At 39.4% G+C, this 23,703-nt stretch overlaps 2 protein-coding genes across 16 annotated transcripts in view; both read left to right on the top strand.

The window, feature by feature from the left end:
* Positions 1-8,252: 8,252 nt before the first annotated feature.
* Positions 8,253-23,703, top strand: part of LOC121869944 (longitudinals lacking protein-like) — a 121,931-nt gene continuing 106,480 nt past the window's right edge. For all 15 annotated transcript variants that reach the window (XM_042371517.1, XM_042371521.1, XM_042371529.1 and 12 more), the window contains exons 1-3: positions 8,253-8,328; positions 18,360-18,448; positions 19,890-20,561. In XM_042371517.1, the coding sequence (XP_042227451.1) occupies positions 18,368-18,448; positions 19,890-20,561 (753 nt within the window). In that variant the 5' untranslated portion in view covers positions 8,253-8,328; positions 18,360-18,367. The remainder of the gene's footprint in view (positions 8,329-18,359; positions 18,449-19,889; positions 20,562-23,703) is intronic.
* Positions 11,566-12,018, top strand: LOC121869880. The gene is made up of 2 exons (XM_042371445.1): positions 11,566-11,750; positions 11,874-12,018. The coding sequence occupies exons 1-2, from the start codon at positions 11,566-11,568 to the stop codon at positions 12,016-12,018; spliced, it is 330 nt and encodes a 109-aa protein (XP_042227379.1).

The raw sequence follows: 23,703 nt of genomic DNA, 5'->3' as shown, positions 1-23,703 counted from the left end.
CCAATATCCCATTGAAATAATAAATTCGGTTAACGAACGACTCTGTGGAACGAATTGTGTTAGTTAACCGAGGGATCTATATATAGCTATGTTGTGTTGTCAGAGTAAGAGAAGTATTGAAACCCTGCAATTGTGTGTAAATGAGGCAGAAAGTGAGTCAGATAAGTAACCTGGGACTTGGTCACAATTTTTGTGATGCCATATGGCAGCAGGGTCTACCATTAAACAACACATTATGCTTCCAATGTCTTTCCAGGTGGTAGTACCTCCCTGTTTTATAGCTGCCTTCTACCTATTGCCATAAGTAAAGTCAAAGTTTAGATATCATATATCCACTAAAACTAGCTTGGTACAAGTTACCGAGTAGTGCTCATTGAGGTGCTTATGAATTTCTATTAAACCATCCCTTGCCCTTCTGTAGTAAAAATGAGCAAATGTAGATGTTCAATCTCTCAAGGTAAATATACAGTACAGTACTGTACATGGAAAAATATCAAAATCATGCAAAAAAAAAAGAAAAAAAGTCCAGTGACTTTTCAAGTGATCTAAAGATAGGCAAATGGTGTTTATGACTACAGTACTCTATAAATAACACTTCATTGACACCTGTAGATGAGGTAGAAGACCTTGGCAATATGACAGACTTATAACTGAAAGTAGCACACCAGTAGAGGCAGCAGCAAAGGAAGCCAATCAAATATGCACCTGGAATTATGAACCATAATCTTGACTACAATGATAAGGAAATGCTCTCAACTTTATATTTTATATTTTATCCATCTCCATTTGGGATACCTGTATATAAGCATGAAGGTCATACAGTACAGTACATTCAGAAAGGCATAATGTTAGAAATGGTACAGTTGCGGAAATGTTCCTACACCCCGTGGTAACCCGTGTCTCCAAACAGCCAACCTATATGACCTATAGCAAATCTATTCACCAATCACGTCCATTGTTACATGACCATTACCCATTCATTCAAAAATAGTGATACTACTGTAGTATATTCAAATAACATACTTTGCCAAGATGATCGAGAATCTTTAGTTTGCCATTAAAGAGGAACGTTTTTTTTTCTCTGTAGGATTGGATGCTATGATGGAACCTATTCACTTAAGTTAAATGTCTTCCCATGATTCTATTTTGTTGTACACTGTGAGTAAACAAGTTTGTGTCCGTGCTTTTACTTTTTGGATGCTGCTTTTGGCGGTTAACTCTGTGTGCAATAAACAAGGAACCTACACCATGGACATATATGTCATCCCGGGTACCCGATTCTCTACCAGAATGTCGGCAACGAGAATGGGATCTTAATGCAGAGCTGTATGGGTCATGACAAGTGACAATAATTATCATTGTCGGCAGGTATGTAATATGGCTTGGGTCATACATTACTACTACTGGTTACTGCAGGGGGTGTAGGAACACATTTCTGCAACTGTACTAGGTACTCGGGCATTAGAATTATTCTTGACTTGGTTTGATCTAGTTTCCTATTCATCAACAACTAGATCATTATGGCCGTATTATTTTTAAATTGTAGCAATTACTGTATCAAGGAGACTGACTGAGGGCCCTGGGACTAATAATTCTTCAAGCAAGATGTAAAACCAGATCACTTCTTCAAAATGTCAGGCAGAGGTGACACTTTTAAGCTCTCAAAGTTTGTCACAAATGGGTGGTACTGGCTGAGCTATGGGACAGTTTACAAGCTGCAGTTAGAACTGTACTCTACATGGATGTCTGCAGTAATTTTTCCAGAGGATGACAAAGCCAAAATCAAGGGATATTGGACAGGTTCACAAAGTTGTGCTACAGTATTACAGTATAACCAACTGGAAGGCTTACAGTAGACACATTGCTACGAATTATATTAAAATCAAATTTGGTAATATTTAGTAGTTGCCAACACATACTTGTACTGTAAATTGAGTCATATAGGGAGAATGAGAAAATCTAGCATTAATGTCAGAAATGTATTTTTTTTTAGTATTTTAACCGATAAAGTTACCAACAAAATTAATTGTTCAAAGTGGCCAGGGCTTTGAAGTAGAGGGAAAATGTGGGGTAAAATACTAAAAAGAACAAACTTTTGAAAACCTTACCCAACCTTTCCTAACTTGTAAAAATGTTAAGAATTGTTTCGACTTAAAGGTTCCTCTTCATCTGAAGACTGAAAACAATACCATCGCACACTAAGGTAAGCTTGTTAGTTTTAGGGTCAGAGGCATTTCAGATTTCGGAATTTTTCGGTTTTCAGAATGGTTAGTGTGTGTGTGTTTTTTTTTTTTTTTTCTTTCCCCTCCCTCCCTCCCTCCCTCCCTATTTGCCCACCCGGGCATAGATCACTGACCCACATCGGGGCCTGGGAGGGGCGAAAATATTATAATAATAATAATAATACTGTAATAATCATAGGTCTAGGTCGCATTTCTCACTTTTGATCTTTTTTTTCATTCTTGTATTTCTTTATTATTATTTTATTACAGTATTATTGTTATTATTATTATTATTATTATTATTATTATTAATTTTATTACTATATTTTATTACTACTATTATTATTATTGTTATCATTATTATTTTATTTTGGTGTACAGTATTTTAATTAAAAATTTCATTTACTCTGAATAATTATTATTATTATAATTATTATTACTATTACATTTTCGCCCACCAGGCCCCGATGTGAGTCAGTGATTTATGCCCAGATGGGCTAATCCCTGTTTAAAAAAAAAAAAAAAAAAAATTGCCCCTCAAAAAAACTTTAGGTTTTTAGAGCTTTTCGGAATTTTGGATAAAGGGTTGTCAACCTGTATATATAATTTTTTTTTTTTACCCTCCCCCACATTTTCCCTCTACTTCAAAGCTCTGCCCACCTTGAACAAGTAATATTATTGGGAATTCTATCAGTTAAAATACTCGAAAAATAAAAATTTCTAACAGAAACCTTAAAGTAAAATTTATTTATTTTTCTTTCTCCCTATATAAGACTCTAGTGGATTCCTCCCCTACAAACGCTTGTCGCTGAGTAGCCGACCCCGTGAATTCCCCAGTGTATGCCTCGTGGTCTAGGTCAACCAGCGCCGCCTTACATGACGGAGGTCAACTATTAAGCCACGCCTACCTCCGCTATATAAGACCTGACCTCGTGGTGACCTCTCTCTCTCTCTCTCTCTCTTTCGACCTACACCAACCAACAAGCAACACCTCCTCCTCCTCCGCCTGCCTGGCAGCCCTCGCTCCCGCCGGCGAGCATGGCAACCCACAAGCTTGTCCTCTGAGCATCCTCACCAACCAGCTCTCTCTACTCAACGCTTGTAACCATGCTGCCTTGCCAGCACCAAACTGCATTGTACATCCAATACAACATGTATACAGAGAGCACATTGTGAGTTTCCTTTCTCCATCCCATCCTGAGTGTGAACCAATAACCAGTACCCCACAAATGGTGACCCCCGGAGATTCGCACTCACACAGGATGGAGGAGAAACTGATCACTCTCCCAGTCTTAAAGCAACATGGAAGACTGGCTTATCCACACAGAGGCAGCTCTCATTGGCTCTACAGCTACTGTCTCTACACCGCAGGTTAGACACCCTAGAGCAGCTCTGCGACTAAGCAGACAGCCGCTCCTCTTCCTGCCCCAAGCACCACGTCCTACCGACCCCAGCACACCCGTCCTGCCTCAGACGCCGCCCCCGGCCCAGCAGTACCCCCTGCCACTGTCCTGGACCCTCCTCCTGACGCGGATCCTCCGCTCCTGCCTGGCAGTCCCTGCTCCCGACGCGGCCCATGCGCCTGAGTGCGGCCCCACACACCCCTTTTTTTTCCCTCAGGTACTCTACTGTCCTGCATCCTGCTGCTGTCGTGGGCCCTGCTGCTGTCATGGACACTCTTCCTAACGCAGCCCCTGCTCCTGACCCAGGCCCACACACCCCAGCAGGCGCATCTGAGGGCTCTGTACCTGTCGCGAGGAAAACACAACATTCATCACCTCCACAACCCTCTTTCTCCCTCTCTTCTCCCACAGATCTTGTGTGTCTAGACAGTTGCCTCCACTAGCGGCCGGCTCATCCACGCCCTCGCCGTTATGTCTCACATGTGTCATGCACCGCCAGTTCTGCCTCACATGTGCCATGCAACCCTGCAGACAACAAGTCTCCTACACCGCCTGGAGGGAAGGAGGGAGTATTGTAGTGGATTCCTCCCCTAAAAACGCTTGTCGCTGAGGAGCCGACCCTGCGAATTCCCCAGTGTATGCCTCGTGGTCTAGGTCAACCAGCGCCGCCTTACATGACGTAGGTCAACTATTAAGCCACGCCTACCTCCGCTATATAAGACCTGACCTCGTGGTGGCCTCTCTCTCTCTCTCTCTCTTTCGACCTACACCAACCAACAAGCAACACCTCCTCCTCCGCCTGCCTGGCGGCCCTCGCTCCCGCCGGCGAGCGTGGCGACTCACAAGCTTGTCCTCCCCTGAGCATCCTCACCAACCAGCTCTCTCTACATCACGCTTGTAACCACGCTGCCACTTCCCAGCACCAAGCTGCATTGTACATCCAATACAACATGTATACAGAGAGCACATTGTGAGTTTCCTTTCTCCATCCCATCCTGAGTGTGAACCAATAACCAGTACCCCACAACTCAATACATACTGTAAGTAGATGTTGCCAACTACTAAATTGTTAACTAAATTTATCCCCTCCACCTCCTGTTCATGGTGTAAAATTTGTAGACCTAACTACTGTGTTGTGCATTGAACTGTTATACACTTGTTGACAATATAATTTATCATTTTCACCACTTGTCAGCTTATTAGCCAGTTAAATAATCCAGTATTAATACAGAGGGAAACCAGAGTACTGGTTCCAGAGAAAGTTGGGTCACACTTGCGACACTGAAAACACCATTTTCACATCTGGCCCAGACATCAAAATCGGAACACAAAACTGAGAGTTTTTTTTTTATGGGGATTAGCCCACCTGGGCACAGGTCACTGACCCACAACGGGGCCTGGGGGGCGAAAATGTAATAATAATAAAAAAATATAATAATTAGTTAAAGTAAATATAATTTGTAATAAATACAAAATTGAAAATAAAATGGTAGTAATAATAATAATAACAACCACTAATAATATAATAAAAGCAATGATAATAATTATACTGTAATAATAATAAAGAACCATAAAGAAATACAAAGTGAAAAAAAGATCAAGAGTGATAAATGAATTATGTATGTTGTGTTGTCAAAGTAAGAGAAACAATTGAGACCCTGCAATTGTGTGTAAATGAGGCAGAAAGTCAGATCAGCAACCTGGGTCTTGGTCACAATTTTCGTGATGCTGTGGGGTACGGGTTGTTTGGGGTTCACACTCAGGATGGGATGGAGAAAGGAAACTCGCAATGTGCTCTCTGTATACATGTTGTATTGAATGTACAATGCAGCTTGGTGCTGGGAAGTGGCAGCGTGGTTACAAGCGTGATGTAGAGAGAGCTGGTTGGTGAGGGTGCTCAGAGGAGGACAGCTTGTGGGTCGCCATGCTCGCCGGCGGGAGCGAGGGCCGCCAGGCAGCGGCGGAGGAGGTGGTGTACCTTGTTGCGGCTGTAGCTAGAAGAAGAGAGACCACCACGAGGTCAGGTCTTATATAGCGGAGGTAGGCGTGGCTTAGTAGTTGACCTCCTTGATGTATGGCGGCGCTGGTTGACCTAGACCACGAGGCATACACTGGGGAATTCGTAGGGTCGGCTACTCAGCGACAAACAGCGTTTGTAGGGGAGAAATCCACTACAGTACTCCCCCCTTCCCCCAGGTGGTGTAGGAGACTTGTTGTCTGCAGGGTTGCATGGCATATGTGAGGCAGAACGGGCGGTGCATGCCACATGTGAGCCATAACGGCGAGGGCGTGGATGAGCCGGCCGGTAGTGGAGGCAACTGTCTAGACACACAAGATCTGTGAGAGAAGAGAGGGAGAAAGAGGGTTGTGGAGGTGATGAATGTTGTGTTTTCCTCGCGACAGGTACAGAGTTCTCAGATGCGCCTGCTGGGGTGTGTGGGCCTGGGTCAGGAGCAGGGGCTGCGTCAGCAGGAGCGGATGAGGGCTCGTGACAGCAGCAGGGTGCAGGACAGTAGCAGGGGATACCTGAGGAAGAAAAGAGGGGCGTGTGGGTCCGCGTCAGGAGCAGGGGCCGCGTGAGGAGGAGCGGCAGGGGGTACTGCTGGGCCGGGGCGGCGTCTGAGGCAGGACGAGTGTGTTGGGGTCGGTATGGCTTGGGGCAGGAAGAGGAGCTGGTGTCTGCTTAGAGAAGCATTGCTGCTCTAGGGTGTCTAACCTGCGGTGTACAGACAGTAGCTGTGGAGCCGATGAGAGCTGCCTCTGGGTGGATAAGCCAGTCTTCCATGTTGCTTGAAGACTGGGAGAGTGATCGGTTTCTCCTCCATCCTGTGTGAGTGCTAATCTCCGGGGGTCACCATTTGTGGGGTAATGTGATGTTTGGGTTCACACTCAGGATCGGATGGAGAAAGGAAACTCACTGTGCTCTCTGTATACATATTATATTGGATGTACAATGCAGCTTGGTGGCTGGTGCTGGTAGGAGGCAGCGTGGTTACAAACGTGATGTAGAGAGAGAGCTGGTTGGAGAGGATGCTCAGAGGAGGACAAGCTTGTGGGTCGCCATGCTCGCCAGCGGGAGCGAGGGCCGCCAGGCAGCGGCGGAGGAGGTGGTGTTGCTTGCTGGTTGGTGTAGGTAGAAGGAGAGGTAGGTCACCACGAGGTCAGGTCTTATATAGCGGAGGTAGGCGTGGCTTAATAGTTGACCTCCATGATGTATGGCGGCGCTGGTTGACCTAGACCACGAGGCATACACTGGGGAATTCGCAGGGTCGGCTACTCAGCGACAAACAGCGTTTGTAGGGGAGAAATCCACTACAATGCCACATGGCAACAGGGTCTACCATTAGACAATACATTATGCTTCCAATATCTTCCCAGGCGGCAGTACCTCTGTACCTCCCTGATTGGTAGCTGCTTACTGCTTGTGCTTTACCGCAGTACAGTGCAGTAGGTATGGTACTGTACACCCACTAAAAAATTATTCGACACCCGTGTCATATTGTATCACGCCGTAAGGGTGCCGAATATTTTTTTTATTGGGTGTACAATAATCCTGACTCTCAGCATGAAAGCCAATACCAGTCACGGTACTTATGAACACCCAATAAAAAAATATTCGGCACCCTTACGGCATGATACTGTGGGGTTCAGGATGTTTGGTTCACACTCAGGATGGGCAGCGACAAACAGCGTTTGTAGGGGAGAAATCCACTACAATACAATATGACACGGGTGCCGAATATTTTTTTAGTTGGTGTACGTTACTCATTATTATTGTACAGACGGGGAGATGTGGATTAATCTTAAAAAAAAGACCCGTGTTTACACATAGTCATCACGAAGCCATTGTGATTTTGACCCTTGTGTGTAATCCTGCAACTAATCATCAAACACCCTTGTGTATTTTCCCGTATATATTGACCCCTGGAGCCGGACTGCTGATTATCCTTTAGACCTGAGACCTGACCCGTGCCGTCTGGCATCTCCCGTTTCCCTTGACATCCGCTGTCAGATTCCCGCCCAAATTTTCTCGTGTATTTAAATAAGGTAAACCGTTACGGAAATATATACTTTAAAATTGTTTATCTTATAAGAATTTGCTCTATCTATCTTTTCGTTTAATGCCGTTCCCACTCTGCACTACCAGTACTTAATACAAACCTTCATATCTCTCTGGTTGTTCTTTTTACATAAATCTGTACAGTATAACCGTTAATCTCACTAAATATGTCATATTACGAACATCCGCATTTTGAAGATTTAGTTATCACAGTTTTTATCAATACACGCCTGGAACGATACCAGACTAAGCAATATATAATAATTTGTAAAGTGTTTGTGGGAAGTTGCCCGAAATTCGATAACATTGTGAAAGAAGATACAGGTCCCCGGTACAGCTCTGGCCCGGGTACGTTAAATGGTCGTGTTCGAATCATCCTCTCGATATTCAACAATTTGGACAAAAGATGTCGTCTTCCCTTCACTAAGTAATACACAATGTGATTCATAATAAATTATAATGTATTTTAATTTTTTATAATTATGAACCCAACATAGTAATTATAAAGACATATTTTGATGTTAAATATTATAAAGATATCAGGATATCGAACACGTCAATCGGAAAGACGCCATGTTTGCTTTGTGCCACAAAGGAGGGGGAATGGCGGTTCCATAATCTACTTGAGTTATCTGCCTGAAGTGTAAGTACTCGCACTCATTACATGATTCCAGTTGTAGGTAAATACCTGTAGACGAACTTTATTTATATATTATTGTATATTTGTTTGAATTCTGGACGTTATTGGGGTGAGAAGGAGTGACGCTGAGGTTGACGCTGAGTGAGCGGCAGCTGCGGCGGCGCAGGCGGACACCCCACTCACCCTGCCTCTCCTGTCTTTGTTTCCTGGCTATTACATATATCAACCTTCGTTGGTCTCAGATTTAACCGTGCACTGCAGTTTTATTATGTAAAACCTTTAAACTATATTGTACACTGGACAGAACAAAGAATTAGTATGGGCACCATTTCCTGTTGTAAGGGATTGTATCAATTACTCCCAGCCGACACTAGATCTGTTAAGTGCACACCTCTTGTTCACTACACTTGACCACACCATTTTGTTATAGCTGACATAGTTCTGTTTAATATGAACCAAAGGTTTAAACTATAAATAAATGTAGGATATTGGTATAGGTCCATAACCAAATGTTGATGGATTATCGTTGCTACAGAAAGCAGGAAAGTTGGACCACTTAACCTTAATATGTGCATCACAAATTTGGCTGGGCACAAAAAAATAACTGCAAATGTTTTAATTTTCATTGTATAAATGTTATACAGAACTGTACAGATGAAACAAGAGGAAAACACAATATAAGGAGTAGTTTTGTTCTTAGTTGGGCTGGCAGGCTCCTAATGTTGCTTCCATGAGCTTCCAGCAAATTTACTGCTTTTTGGATAATTATTTACGTTTTCACATCCTCTGTTTTTTCATATACAACGAATTTAAAAATGACGCAATTTCACAGTGATTTATAGTAGACACTCGTGGCTATGGCAAATGTATTGAAAAGTGGTTATTTAAAAATTAAAGTTAACCTAACCTCAACTTAGTGTAAATTCACATGTACCGTGGGCGAACTTACTGTTACTGAGACAAGGGGAAGCGACTGAGATCCTCCATATTAGCTGCATTTTTTAATAAATCTCCCATGTTTAAATAAATCTCCATTACAAAATGTTAATACTGAAACAGACAGTGGTTAATATTTAGAAGTTGCCACCAGTTAACTGAACATTGAGTCATGTGGGTAGATGGAGAAAAATAAAAATTATTCTATAACGTTTATGTCAGAAATGTATAGTTTTTGAGTGGGTTTAGAAGGGAAAGTAGATTCTGGCAGGGTAACAGGTAGTGCCACTGAAGTGAAGCAGGAAGACAACACAGGGAAACCAGAGCCTGTTGGTGAACTTAAAGAGGAACTAAATGAGAGAAAGAAGAGGGAAAACAACATAGTGGTATATGGTGCACCAGAACCTGGATCCCCAACAATGAGCGAAAGGATTGAGTGATAAATCTTATGCACTGAACCTAATAAAAGAATGTGGCGTCACTAGTGGCCAGGAGATAATAGTTAAAGTGATTAGGCTGGGTAAATTTATCCAGGGAAAAGCTAGACCTATGCTAGTCAAGTTATCTACTGCAGATATAAAGGCCAACCTATTTAGAAACATCAGGAACCTGCAAGGTAACATGAAATTCCAAGACATAAGAATAGCCAATGACTTAACTAAAAGGGAGAGAGATCATGAAGCTGTTTTATGGCAGGAGGCAAAAAACTTAATGGACTCCGGGAAGGGGAGACACAGAGTGGTGGGTCCCCTGTAGAGGCGAAGAGTCGTCAAAATAGGGGTCCAAGAGAAGTAGTGAGGCCCAAAGAGGAGAACATGTACATACCAGTAGTGTAAATAGTGTAAGGAAACTGATTAAAAATAGGAAAAAACAAGAACACAATGTTAATGTAGGTAAATCTCTTATTATGTTTAGTAATGTGGATGTGTTGAGTTCAGACAAGTTAATAGAGTTAAATGCACAGTTGAAGATGAAAAATACTCCGCAAGTAATAGCCTTACAGGAGGTAAAGCCAAAACACTACAGATATGAACGGATTACAGCTGAATATAACCTAGAAGGTTATGACATTATAGAGCAAAATCTCCTTAATAAGGAAGGGAGAGGTATGTTAATATATATTCGGAAAGGAACCAAATTTTACAGTGGTGAACTTGATACTAAGTTTTGTGAATATTGTTGTATAGAAGTGCCATGTAGTAGTGGTAATTTACTATTTACCTCCATTTACAGAAGCCCTAATAGTGATGAAAGCAATAATACTAATTTGCTCCAACTTATGCAGGAAGTCAATGATAAAAATGTGCTTTATAAAATAATTGTAGGTGATTTTAATCTTCCACAAATAAATTGGAGTAATTATACTTCTGTAATGGGACTGAATGATGTTGGTACCATGTTCATCGAGAAAGTACGAGACTGCTTTCTCACTCAACATATAGAGGAAATCACCAGGATAAGAGGAGACAGCACAGGCAATACCCTTGACCTGTTGTTCAGTAACGAAGAATCTATAGTAGGAGATATCAAGCTGGAGAGTCCGTTGGGAAAGAGTGACCATGCCTGTATTTATTTCCATTGTGACATACAGGAGATGGAAGACAAAAGTAAAAAACAAGTGGACATGTATGAAAAAGCAGATTACCTACTGATGAAGCAAAGGCTTACGATGGACTGGATCCAATACTTGTCATTGGAACCAGATATTGAAAGTAAGTGGAATAAGTTCAAAGGAAAATTCCAGGCAGTCATTGACGAGTGTGTCCCTAAGAAGATAATCAGAGGACTGAGGGTTAGCAGAAAAAGAACAAATGAAAAATTACCCATGAACAAGAAGCTCTGGGCTAAAGTGAAGAAAAAAACAGAGACTGTGGGAGAGACTGAAAATAATGAAAACGAAGTTCAAAGAAAGAGCATGCACAAGGGAGATGTATCTGGAAACTGAAAAGGAATACAGGAGATTAAATAACCAGGTCAGATGGGAAACTAGAAACATCTTGAAACGCAAAGAACAAGAGATTGCGAAAAATGTTAAGGCAAATCCAAAAGTGTTCTGGAAGTATGTACAGACAAAAACAAGAACAAAAGCTAGAATTGCAGATCTTTACAAGGATGAGGAAAAAGTACCGAAGACTGTGAATGATCAAGAAAAGGCAGATGTACTCTCAGAGCAATTCTCACGAGTTTTTATCAAGGAACTAGATAGGGGGATACCAACAGCCAACAAGAAAGACGTGCCAGCTCTTGAACACCTGGAGATAACCGAGGGCAAAATAAGAAAGGTGATTCAAAAATTGAAAAGACATGTCTCCCGGTCCAGATGGGTTACATCCAAGAGTCATTAAGGAGATGATGGAGGAACTACTTCAGCCTCTGAGGATCTTGTTTGAAAGCTCTTTTCAAGAAGGAAATATACCCGAGGACTGGCATATTGCATATATCACAGCTATCTATAAGAAGGGCAGTAAAAGTGAACCAGGAAACTACAGGCCAGTCAGTCTAACTAGTGTAATCTGCAAATTAATGGAGTCAATATTATGGGAAGAGATGATATCCCATATGAAAAAATATGGATTGTTTAGTAATAAACAGTTTGGCTTCATTTCCGGCAGGTCAACAGTTCTACAGTTGATTAGGGTACTAGACGGGTGGACGGAAATTATCGATGACCGTCAGGCTGTGGACATAGTGTATTGTGACTTCATGAAGGCTTTTGATAGAGTACCCCACAAAAGACTATTAGAAAAAAGTATCTAGTTATCGCATTGATGGAAAATATCTTGATTGGGTAAGGAATTTTTTAATTAAGAGAAAACAGGAGGTTGTGGTAAATGGAGAAGTATTTGACTGGAGAGAGGTCACTAGTGGGGTCCCTCAGGGTTCTGTCCTCGGCCCCCTGCTGTTTGTCCTTTTTATCAATGACCTGCCTGAGGCAATTAAACACAACTGAGGTATATCTATATGTGGATGACACAAAGATTTTTAGGAAAATAGAACGAGATGAGGATTGTGACATGCTGCAGGAGGACCTGGATGGGATCAGGGGTTGGACTGAGAAGTGGATGCTGAACTTTCACCCAGAAAAAAGTAAATACATGAGGATAGGAAGAACAAAAGTTGCTGACCATGGATATCATATGTACACCATGATCAAGAAGACCACTGTAGAGAAGGATATAGGGGTAGTCATTGATGATAAGCTGACGTTTTCTGACCATCTAGCTGAGAAAATCAACAAGGCTAATAAAATAGTGGGCATTATTAGAAGAACTTTTGTTCATCTGGATGCACCTATATTCAAGGCTCTGTACACTGCTCTGGTTAGGCCACACCTTGAGTATGCTAATCAAATTTGGTGCCCATATCTCATTAAGGATATTGAAGCAGTAGAGAATGTACAGAGGAGGGCTACCAAATTAGTACCACAGATGAAGGATTTATCGTATGATGAAAGACTAAGGAAATTACAGTTACCGACACTGGCGTACAGAAGATCTCGTGGGGACCAAGTGGAAACACAAGATAGTGTGTGGCATGTACAGCAGGAATGATCCAGATGAGGGAGGCTGACACTACCCGGGGGAACACAAAGATGATCTACAAAACAAGAGCGAGGCTAAATCTCGGAAGACACTTGTTCACGAGTAGGGTTGTCAACAACTGGAATGGGTTACCTGAGTGGGTAGTGAATGTGGAGATGGTGGAAAAGTTTGAAGCAAAATTAGATAAATACTGGAAAAATCAACAAGTATATAATTATAGAGCACAAATATCCGCCACACACAGCCACCGTCTGAGTAGAGAAGAGGCTATTGAGCTGGAGTCACAGGCGTGAGCCTCTTCCAGAAGATCATCTGTGAGTGAGTATCTGTGAGAGTTATTTTAACTTTTATTTTATAGTATTTGGCCCATCAACGTGAGTGTTGATGTGACGTAATACTCTTGCACTAATCAACATTTGCAGCCAGTTGGAAGATGGCGTCTGTGTGAGATAGATGTACAATGATTGGCTGCCACCTTGTTCAGTTAATCTTGTACAAAGAAGCAGCAGCCGCTGTCATTTTTTAGAGCTTACGGTGTTTTTGTTTCATGTAAAGTGTCCCAAGTTGTAATTCAGTGTCAGTACCGTGTAGATCACCATGCATGGTGCTGTGGTAAGAGATGGACACTGACGAAGACACCACTTCCTCATTCAAGTCGCCTCACTCTATCCTCATGTATCTCTTACTTAAGGTAAGTTTCTTACACTAGGGGTTAGGTTAGGGTTTTTTTTTTTTTTTTTAGATTTTTTTTTTACCTCCGTTTCCCCCCAATATCTGTACTATGGCTCATTTCCGATGGTAATGAAGGTTATATTTGTATTTAATACAATAATTTACACTGATAATTTTTTTTTTTTTCATAAGTCAATTGGGTGGTGGCAACTTCTAAATATTAACCCAGACGGCTAATACTAGGAGTTGTTTAATTTTGCTCTTTTTCTTTTTTCTTTTTCCACAGATGTTCTTTGGGTTGTTGATAGCAAGGGTGTTCTTGAAGTAGATTGGGTTAATATTAATTTTTGTCCCATTTGGGATTTCAGATTTTTTACCAGTATGTGGCAATAGTAGGTTAGGTTACATTGCGGTAGGTCACAAACCCCCCACCGGACAAGTACATGGCAAGGATACTCCCCATTTCGTCACCAACCCAGTTCGTCGCCAACATCAAATCCGTTTTGTCACCACTAACAGACCGTGAGTTGCTGGTATTAGTGACAAAGTGTAAGGTATTATTTTACACGAATAGAAATACACATGTATACAGACAACTCAAGAATTATTGTTATTATTATACATGACTATTAATTATTTAATAAAAAAATTGGTAAATAAAGAAAATACAGAACAAATGAAGGTGATTTCTTCTTCGTTGATTTGCAATTACAACTAGTTGCTGAGCACAAGCTAAAATCATGCACAAGAAAAGCAAATCATGGCAAACAAGTCCATCTCTGGAAGCTGTGGGATGAATATGAAGAAGAAAATATCACCATTTCTAATTTCCTAAAAAATTGTCAGTGTCGTCTTCCAAGCTTGCATGAGTAATAACAATGTTTTTATTTTAATTGTTTTTAATTTTAGTTAGTCACATATTGTGTAAGTGAGATGATTGCAGTGGTATTAACGATGTTTTTATTTTTGTTTTGTTTTAGTCTTTAATAAATTGTCTTGGTGAGATGCTTGCATGAGTAATAACGTTTTTATTTTCGTCTTTAATTGTCTTAGTGAGATGCTTGCATGATCCAATGTATTGTTATTCCGAGGCATAATTTCATAATACAATTTTGTTAACTAGGTGTTTTGTTTATTTTCTATCCCAAGCAACAGTTATTTTGGCAAATTTCGGTCAATTTTTGTGTTTCTTTATATTGATGTATTAATTATGTAAGTATTTTATGGAATGTATTGCCCTTGAAATGGTGATGGGAATGAATGCAGTGACGAAATGGGTAAAAAAAATTGGTGATGAAATGGGTAAAAAATGTGATGGTGAAATGGGCACACCTCCATGGCAATCTGCTGTGAGCCTCTTTTGGTATGAGATGTTTTTCAAGTGTAATTTGGCGTTTTTTTTTATTTGATTCTGAATGACGTTTCATGTGGAAATGTGCCATTTTTTATTAAATTTTGATTTCAAAATATATGGAAAAAAATGAAAACGAGTCATTTCCGCCCGAGATGAATGCCAGAATCAATTAAAAAAACGAAGTACACTAGAAAAATATCTCACCGGCTAACATGGAGGACTTCACAGCTGCTGAGTTATTTGTTTCAATGTTCAATTTCAGTTGTTTATTCCTTGATAGAGGAAGCAGGATCCTAGTGCTGTCACTAGGTACCCCTGTACAATGACACCAGAAGCATCTGGCAAGTGTGACAAGTATATACAGTATAAATATTATAAAGGGGCTTACTAAAGCCTAAGGAAGGAAGGATATTCCTTTAACACAATCAATGTTATTTACATAATATCTGGCCAGTATGAGGAGGATCATCGTGTCTCCGTCAGGGAGTCGCGGAGTGGTGGTCCAGCAGGCGTCACGGAAGCGTTGTGTGTGGGGACATCTTAGGAGGTAGTGGATAAGGGTGCTGCTGTCGGGTCTTCTACATAATGCACAAGAGCGTTGCTCAGGGGATGCGGGGAGTTATTTGTTTTAGTGTTTATGGTCTTGCTATATTTTCATCAGTGTGTTCTGATAAAATATTTTTTTATGGAAATTGCTTCATTTGGTAAATATTTAGATGAATAGGTAGGCACTAGTTTGTTTGGCATGCACTACATTTTGTCTTTCTCAGCGGTACTTAGCCAATCATATGCCATGCAAGCCGCACTCTGTCGCTCTGCTCAACCAGCATAAATTTCACCATGGCATGTGAAGGGTGTCGCTGTTTGTATATGAACATTAATTGTGAATTCTGGGGGAAAGACGGTCAAGGTTATACCCGGTGTTATACTCTTATTTATGAACGTGTTTGTGAGGAAGTACTTTACACAGCAATCCCGTGAAATTGAACTGGGCTTGTCTTCAAAGTCAACAATTATTCATCACTTCCTCTTTGCTGTGGCTTGCCGCTTCCTCGTCTCAATGACAGTAAGTGCGCCCACTGCAGATGTCAAGTTGTGCTAGGTTATGGTAACTTGAACTTTTGAGAAAAAAAGTTTTTAACACAATTGCCATAACTACGAGTGTCCATCATGAAACAGTGAAATTGCTGCATTTTTAAATTAATTTTCTATGAAAAATCAGCGGCTGTGAAGTCGTAAATAATTACAAGAACCTGGCCTAACCAACGAAAAAACCTACCTATCTTTCTAAACAGAAAGTACTTTGATATCTGGTACCAATAAAAGCAACTTTCGCGAAGCAGCATGATGTAATTTTAGTTTGTGGACGTGAAAGTACACTCAAACCGATCGACCTGCTCAGTCTGAGCGTAAACAAAGAGCAGATAACAACACATGTTGGCAAGGCAGATTTTTCGACTGAATGTTTATAGTAAATAATTGATTTCTTCGTGTATAAAGCACATAAGAGCATCATTTTAGTGTCATATGATCAGTTTTTCATCAGGTTTTACCCCACAACCCCCATTCTTCATACCCTGCCCACTACAGTTGATTTATGATTGTAGATAGAGAAGAACTAACAAAATTAAAAATATATGTTCATTGTGTACAGTAATTAAAATTAAAAGTTATATAATTTTTATTACTATCATAAAAAGAAACATTGGGAAAATGAGCGAAATTGAACAACTGCTTCTTGTGTTAGCCGTCTGCCTCAGTATTATCCACAGTAAGTAATAAAAATGATAAGACAACTTTTTATAAGTACTGTACTTGGATTTATTTATTTTTTTATTATTTTTTATTTTTATTTTATTATTTTATTTTATTTTTTTGTTCATAAATCACCTGTAGTGGGCAGGGTATGAAGAATGAGGGAAATTATGGGGTAAAACACGGAAAACTGGTCATACGACATTAAAATGGTCTTGCTACGGGCTTTGTGTGTGAAGAAATGAATTATTTACGCGTACTGTACTGCAAATATTCCTGATTAATCTGCCGAGTCAGCGTGTGTTGTCGCGCACTCTTTGTTTCAGTGCATCAACCGACCCACTCGTTCCAAGCGTACTCTCATGTCCACATAAAAAAAAGGTATAATTACACCAAGTCGCTTCAAGAAAGTTACTGTCATTGGTACCAGATATCTAAGTGCTGTAAGTACTTCTGTTTAATATTGTGGGGGTCCGTCCCCCGGCTAGGAAGTTGGGTAAGGTTAGGACCTGCATCTTAAACCTTTTCTATTTATAAATAAACTGAGATATTTCTAGGGGTATTACTGTGTCCATTTACTGTACAGTATATAACTTTGTACAGTACTTCAATAGTAGATCTTTTGGGGTAAAGTTTCCATGGTCCAGGAACATATCCCTAACCTTATACCACCAGGGAGCTGTTAGTTATAAGGTTGTCAAGGTCTAAAAAAAAACAGTACTGTATTATTTTTACCTGCCAGTACTAATATGTTTCAGCTTAAAGACTCCTGTGGCTTAATCTTCTTTAGGCCTAAATTTCTAATGACCTAAAAGTCATGAACTCTTCCACCATGTTATGATGGCTCCCCAATCAAGAAACATACTGTAGTACAGTATTGCATGTCAATTTGATTTGTTTTAAGAAACAAAGTTTATCTAAGTTACCTTTATACAGCTTGAAGTTTTTATATAGCAGATGATGGTGGCTGTTATTTTTGTGGTTCCTGGTTGGTTTCCTCTACTGGTTCAGCTGTCCAAATCCTATTCCACTTTTGGTTCCTTTGATTCATCAGGTCTGGTGTCCTTGTCTTCAGTCATAGTTTTATGATGAACTTGCAAAGTGTTTTTGTAGTTGCACGAAAGGGCCTCAAGACCTTAGGATTGATCTATCATAAGGAGAGTCTAGGGTGACAGCTTGGTGAGTCATCCTGCAAAGGTTTGAAAAATGGGACAGTTGCCAGTTTTTCCTTTGTTTCTTATTATTGGTCTGACCTCTTTCTTAGCTGGCTTTGGTATTGGTGAAAGTTGTAAGATCCTGACTGAGGTTAAGGATGGAGGATTGATTGATAAATAAAATTTTCTAACAGAGTCTAGATCAAACTTCTTTTTCTTCCTCATTGCCATAGGTATAACTGGAGGTATTCAGTATACTGTAGTGGAATCTTCACTTTTGGAATTGGCCTGCATGCTATATTCCCTTATATGGATTGATTGCTGTACTGTATAGTAGTGTATGTCCCTTTAGAAATATTCCTTGCTCTGTTTTAAATTTCCATAAAGTTTGGCACTACTGTATACTGTACTATATTGTAATACTTGTACCTGTTAGCAAAATGATTGATTTGTACAAGATTACTTCCAATGAAAGAGTTGCTTGTTTGTAGAGATTGTCCTATTGAGTATGTAAATTTTATGATTTGTGCTGTATTTTTGAAAGGCTTTTGAAGAGAAGAAATATAACAATGTGTTCAATGGATGTACATAATTTAATTGTATGAAATATTTTCTCCTCAGACACAACCATGGCCAGTGGGTTGTTATCGTTGAAGTGGAACAACCACCGAAGCACTTTCTTCCATGTCCTCTCCACTATAAGGAGCAAGGTAAATATAAATGCTGAACGTCTTTATACAGCACTGTACTGCACAGGTAATTTTAGTAAGTAAAAATCAGGGCCTACCTAGTTGTGAAGAGCAATAATTGTAATTTGCTCAGTTTTAGCAGGAAGAATGTGATGGGCTTCAGTAGTGTAGTATACTACTATATACAGTATATGATACTGTAATAAATAGAATGATAAGCACTTTCAATAGAAGTTTATCAGATCGATAATTGCAGTTTGTGAACTGGTTATATTCTTAAGATAATAAAGGACTTGGAATTTAGAGATGTGCCGATACCAAAGTTCTGGTTGATACGATACTCATCCTAAAGCCGAGACCGATACTTTCTAGTAGGCTATCCATCTATGGATATGTTACTAACTTGGCTAGTAATTAAAACTCTTCTGTTACTAATAGCACTAAGCACTTAAGTTGACGACTCTGTTCCTCAGTCCACACTTGTGAGTTGTACAGTTGCCAACTTGTGATTAATTTATACAGTGGGGTATGCTATAACGAATCTAATTGGTTCTAGAACCTTGTTCGTTATAGGATTAATCCGTTCCAGGCCCCCAATACAACCACTTAACACTGAAAAATATAATATAAAATTGTAAAAATTGTAAAAAAAGTGCATAAATATGCATCTAAACTCCTGAAATAAAGAATATCATTAATACTTGTAATAAAAAAAAAATTCGTTGTAGGAGTTTCGTTCGTTATAGCATTCTCAATTTTATAGGAATATTCGTAGTAGAATCCGTTCGTTATAGCATACTCCACTGTATGTAGTTGTGTATGTTGATCTAGAAGTTAGAACTTTAATATTGTGGCTATTGTCTAATCTTGACTCGTTAGTCTTAGAAGGTTATTATCAGTTTTGCTTGTTATCAGTATACAGGCGTGTTTCATCTTCACACGTTTAACTTAGCGCAACTCTACGTGCTTGGCTTGGGGGGGTGGGAGGAAATAGGAGCATATGGCTGGGGAGATAATGACATAAAAGATGCATGGCCATATATGACACACACCCAATTTCAGCAGGGTTTATTTAGGAAAAACTTCTCTGTGTATTTTTCTCCTGTAGCCATAGTTTTCTTTAAATAATATATAGAGTACCAGTAAATGTGAGGAATAAATAAAAATAATACCAATAAATTACTTACATATATATATATATATTATATATATATATATATATATATATATATATATATATATATATATATATATATATATATATATATATATATATATATATATATATATATATATATATATATATATATATATATATATATATATATATATATATATATATATATATATATATATATATATATATATATATATACATATACATATACATATATATATATATATATAGTGAGCAAATGTTAGGAATAATATGTGATGTGTAATTTATGTTTTATATTTTCAGGAATCCTATTGTGATGTGACTATTGCCTGTGATGGAAAATTCTACCCAGTCCACAAACTGGTTTTATCAACATGTAGTGATTACTTTGAACAGATGTTTGAACGGACAAACTGTAAACATCCAATAATAGTGTTAAAAGATATTAGACATGAAGAGTTAGAGGCCCTCTTGAACTATATGTATGTAGGTGAAGTGAATGTATTACAGAATGAACTAGCTGGACTAATAAAAGCAGCTGAGTGTTTAATGATAAAAGGCCTTGCAGTACCTGATGAAGCTCCTTCTAAAGATAGTAAAGAAAGTAAAAGAAGTTCTGGTTGTAGAGAAGATAGTCCCTTGGCTAAAAGAAGAAAAAGAGATGAGGAACCTAGACCGCTGCCTTCTCAGAGCCAACAGAGAGAAAGTAGGGAATCTGCAACAGTCAGCTCACATCAAACCCAAAGACAGTCAGCTAGTGCCTCCATCCCAACTCCTTCCCCTGCTGCATCGAGAACTGCTCCCACGCCCATCTCTCCTTCCCCATCCGTTGGAAGTGCCTCTGAATCAGTGTCAGAGGATTGTAGTCAAAGTCACAGTGAAGGCAATGAACACTCCAATCTCCCCAATGCACAGGATCCAAAGCATCGGGGGAGTGAACATGCATCTAGTCAGTCACAACAGGCTGTACCTGAGGTAAGAATATAATTTGTTATGCCAATCCTTGGTAGTGAGAGTTTAGTGGGGCTTTAATGAAAAAATTTACCATTGGCTTCCTGGTCTCCCCACTACCCAGAATTTTATTTTCAAGTACCCTGTACAGTTGTTTTCATGTATTTTTGTGATGTGTCTTACAAATTTAGTTCTAATTTCTTAGCTTAATGCTCTTGTGAGGTGGTTTCTGTTTATGCACAAGCTGTTTTGGAGGGTCTAGGATTGTAGACTACCCCCTAAGTGACTGCTCTTGTCACCCTTCTTTGTCATTGTATATATATCCCTAAATAGGATGGATTGGAAGCAAAGTTTGCCCTATCAAGTCAGCCTATCAAGTCAGCTATGTCTATCTAGCTAGTAAATGTACCATGTTATTTATGACAACCCTCTTGAATTTAGATTATTCCACCATTTTGATGCAGCCTTGGGTTTATTGCAGTTCTTGATTCCATCATTCAGGTGATATTGACATGCTGTCTATCTGCAGTTTCAAGTCTCTGTCACTGTCAGCAGGTTTACTGGCTTCAGCATTTAGGCTTTTGACTGTACTTGCTCTGATCAGTTGATGTACTGTAGGCCAAGTGGTCTTTTCCAGGTTTACTAAGATCACACAATTTCCTTCACATGCACACACAAACACACACACACACAGGAAACTTGTAAGTCAGCTACATCTTGCAGTGTGCCATATACTTGACTGCACCTCTTTTGTGCGCACCTTCCAGTTGCTGTAAATTATTGGGTTGCTACTAACACCTTTTATACAGATAGTACCTGGCCATTTTCATTTTCAACCACAGGTTTTTCACCTAAGCTACAAATCATTGCTTTCGTATTGGCAGAGTTTGCATAGCCAATTACCCCAGCTATTTAATATAAGAACTTTCAAGCTAACCTGATACTACAAGTCTTGTGGATTCGTTTAGGGAAAAGGTCTTACACGCACACCCCCCCCCCCCTTTCCCTCCATGGGTTTCATCATTTTATTAGGGGTACAAGGAGTATCCTTATGTGCAAGTACTGCTGACATAAATAGCTCGGATAACAATACTCAGCCTGACAAGCACTTCAATTTGTTTATGCCACATATTTTCTCATACCCATTAACTAGTCCATCCTTCCACTACTTAAATTTCTCCCTCGGTCCTATTTGCCATCAGCATACACCAATCCCAGTTAAGATCTGTCTCAACACCTCGGGATAGTACCTCTAGCACCATGATAAATGGAATAGGGTTCAAGATGACCTTCCATGAACTACTTTCTTTTCAGTTTTCTTACCATTTTCTAAACCTTCTGCTGTATAAATTAAATGTTTTGTAGTGTGCATTGTGTGTGTGTGTATCACTTGATACATCTAAAATTTTACAATTTACCGTTTTATCCTACGACAAAATGTGGCAAATGCATCGTTGTGATGAATCAGCTGCCGTTGTTAGTGTCTTGCCTTTACTGGTTGGATGGAGTGGGTGTATACTCATCTTGACCTCACTCATTTCTGTTCTTTTATAGATTTTACACCAGTAGATTTTAAATTATTTATGTAAAATAATGTATACCAAAGTTCAGTCAGATTGAAAATAAATTTATGTACAATATTGTCTTCAATAAAATTAGTTTCATGTCTAATTTTTTCATCTGACATACAGTATAGCTAATTCTAGTGTGAACACTTTTGCCCTAAAGGAATAACAAATGAGATAATTGTACTAAACATAGTTATTGTATGAGTCTCCTTATTAAACATGACAAATATGAACAAATATAGGTTTTTTTTCCTTCACTGATATATATATTGGGTTAAATGAAAATGGCTTCATAGATTTGGTTGCAAGTGAAGTCAATGCAAATTTTATTATTTTTCAAAGTAGGTACAGTACTATTGATCAGCAAACTAGTCTTATTGTTTGCAGTTGACTACATTTCCAATTCAGTATAATGTTAAAAAAAGACATCACTGTTATGAACACTTGGGATAATTTTACCTTTGGTGATGTAAACACTACAGCTGAAATTGGTGCCCTTTGATACAGGGCAAAACTTGTTAAAGATGAGAACTCTGTTATTGTTTTTCATTAAAATTGGGTCTCATTAGGATTTGTCCCACTTGGCCCCTACTCCTAATGGGCTTCACACTATTGTATACCTTTTTAGAGTTATTTAATTAAAATCAATAAAACTGAATAAACTATCCAGAAAATCTAGAAAATTGTAAAATCCTAATGGAGTATTAATACAGCACCACCACCTCCCGTTACATAGCTGGCTGGCTGGCTGTTAAGAGGAGCCATTTGAAATCCTCTTATCTAGCTGAGCCCATAGCCAGGCCATGCACTCACCCATCCATCATCCTCCCTTGGGTAGTCAGCTTGAAATCAAATCCAAAATGGACAATTGACAAATCAAGATGTTGGCTTTAGTTGATGTGGTGCATGTACTGGTTAGGTAGACATGTTTACCTTCAGGGGAACTTGATGCAATCCGCCCTTTTTAATCCTTTAGCTCTTGGGGCATATCACCACCTGATATATGTTATCATTTGTATGTTCTTTAATATGGTGCACTCTACCCCTTGTTTTAATGGGTTCAGGGAGGTAGTTGCCAAAACAGCTTGTGCTTTAATAATAGCTGCCTGCCCATGGGCCTTGCTATGTACATTATATAAGAATTTTAGGATAAGGCTTCATTTATGAGATATATCAGTAGATAGATTATTATTACGGCTGGCCCCCCAAATTCGCGGGGGTTAGGTTCTCAAAGTGGCTGCGAATAACGTATGGAAGGGGGGGGGGGTGTACATTTTTACGTGTGTACAAAGAAATGTATATTCCCTTCGTGTTTGCCCTCAGGAAAATTATTTCTTTTACCTGTAGTATGTGTGTGTAGACACACACATACAAAACACATAAAAGTAAATAATAATTGGAAAATCCTTGCACAAATAATCAGAAACAAATTTATTAAGAATGTGCTAGTCCACCCTCAAGTCCGTGCTCTATTTTTAATAAAAAAAAATGTTGATTATTTGAGAGGATTTTTCCAATTACTATTTATTTGTGTGTTTTGTGTGTGTACACACACACACATTTAAAATACAGGTAAAGGAAATTACTCTCTAGAATGA

This window comes from Homarus americanus, unplaced genomic scaffold, assembly GCF_018991925.1.
Source record: "Homarus americanus isolate GMGI-L3 unplaced genomic scaffold, GMGI_Hamer_2.0 scaffold14467, whole genome shotgun sequence".
In the NCBI taxonomy this organism is placed as follows: Eukaryota; Metazoa; Arthropoda; class Malacostraca; order Decapoda; family Nephropidae; genus Homarus; species Homarus americanus.
This window is presented reverse-complemented; position numbering and strand designations above follow the sequence as displayed.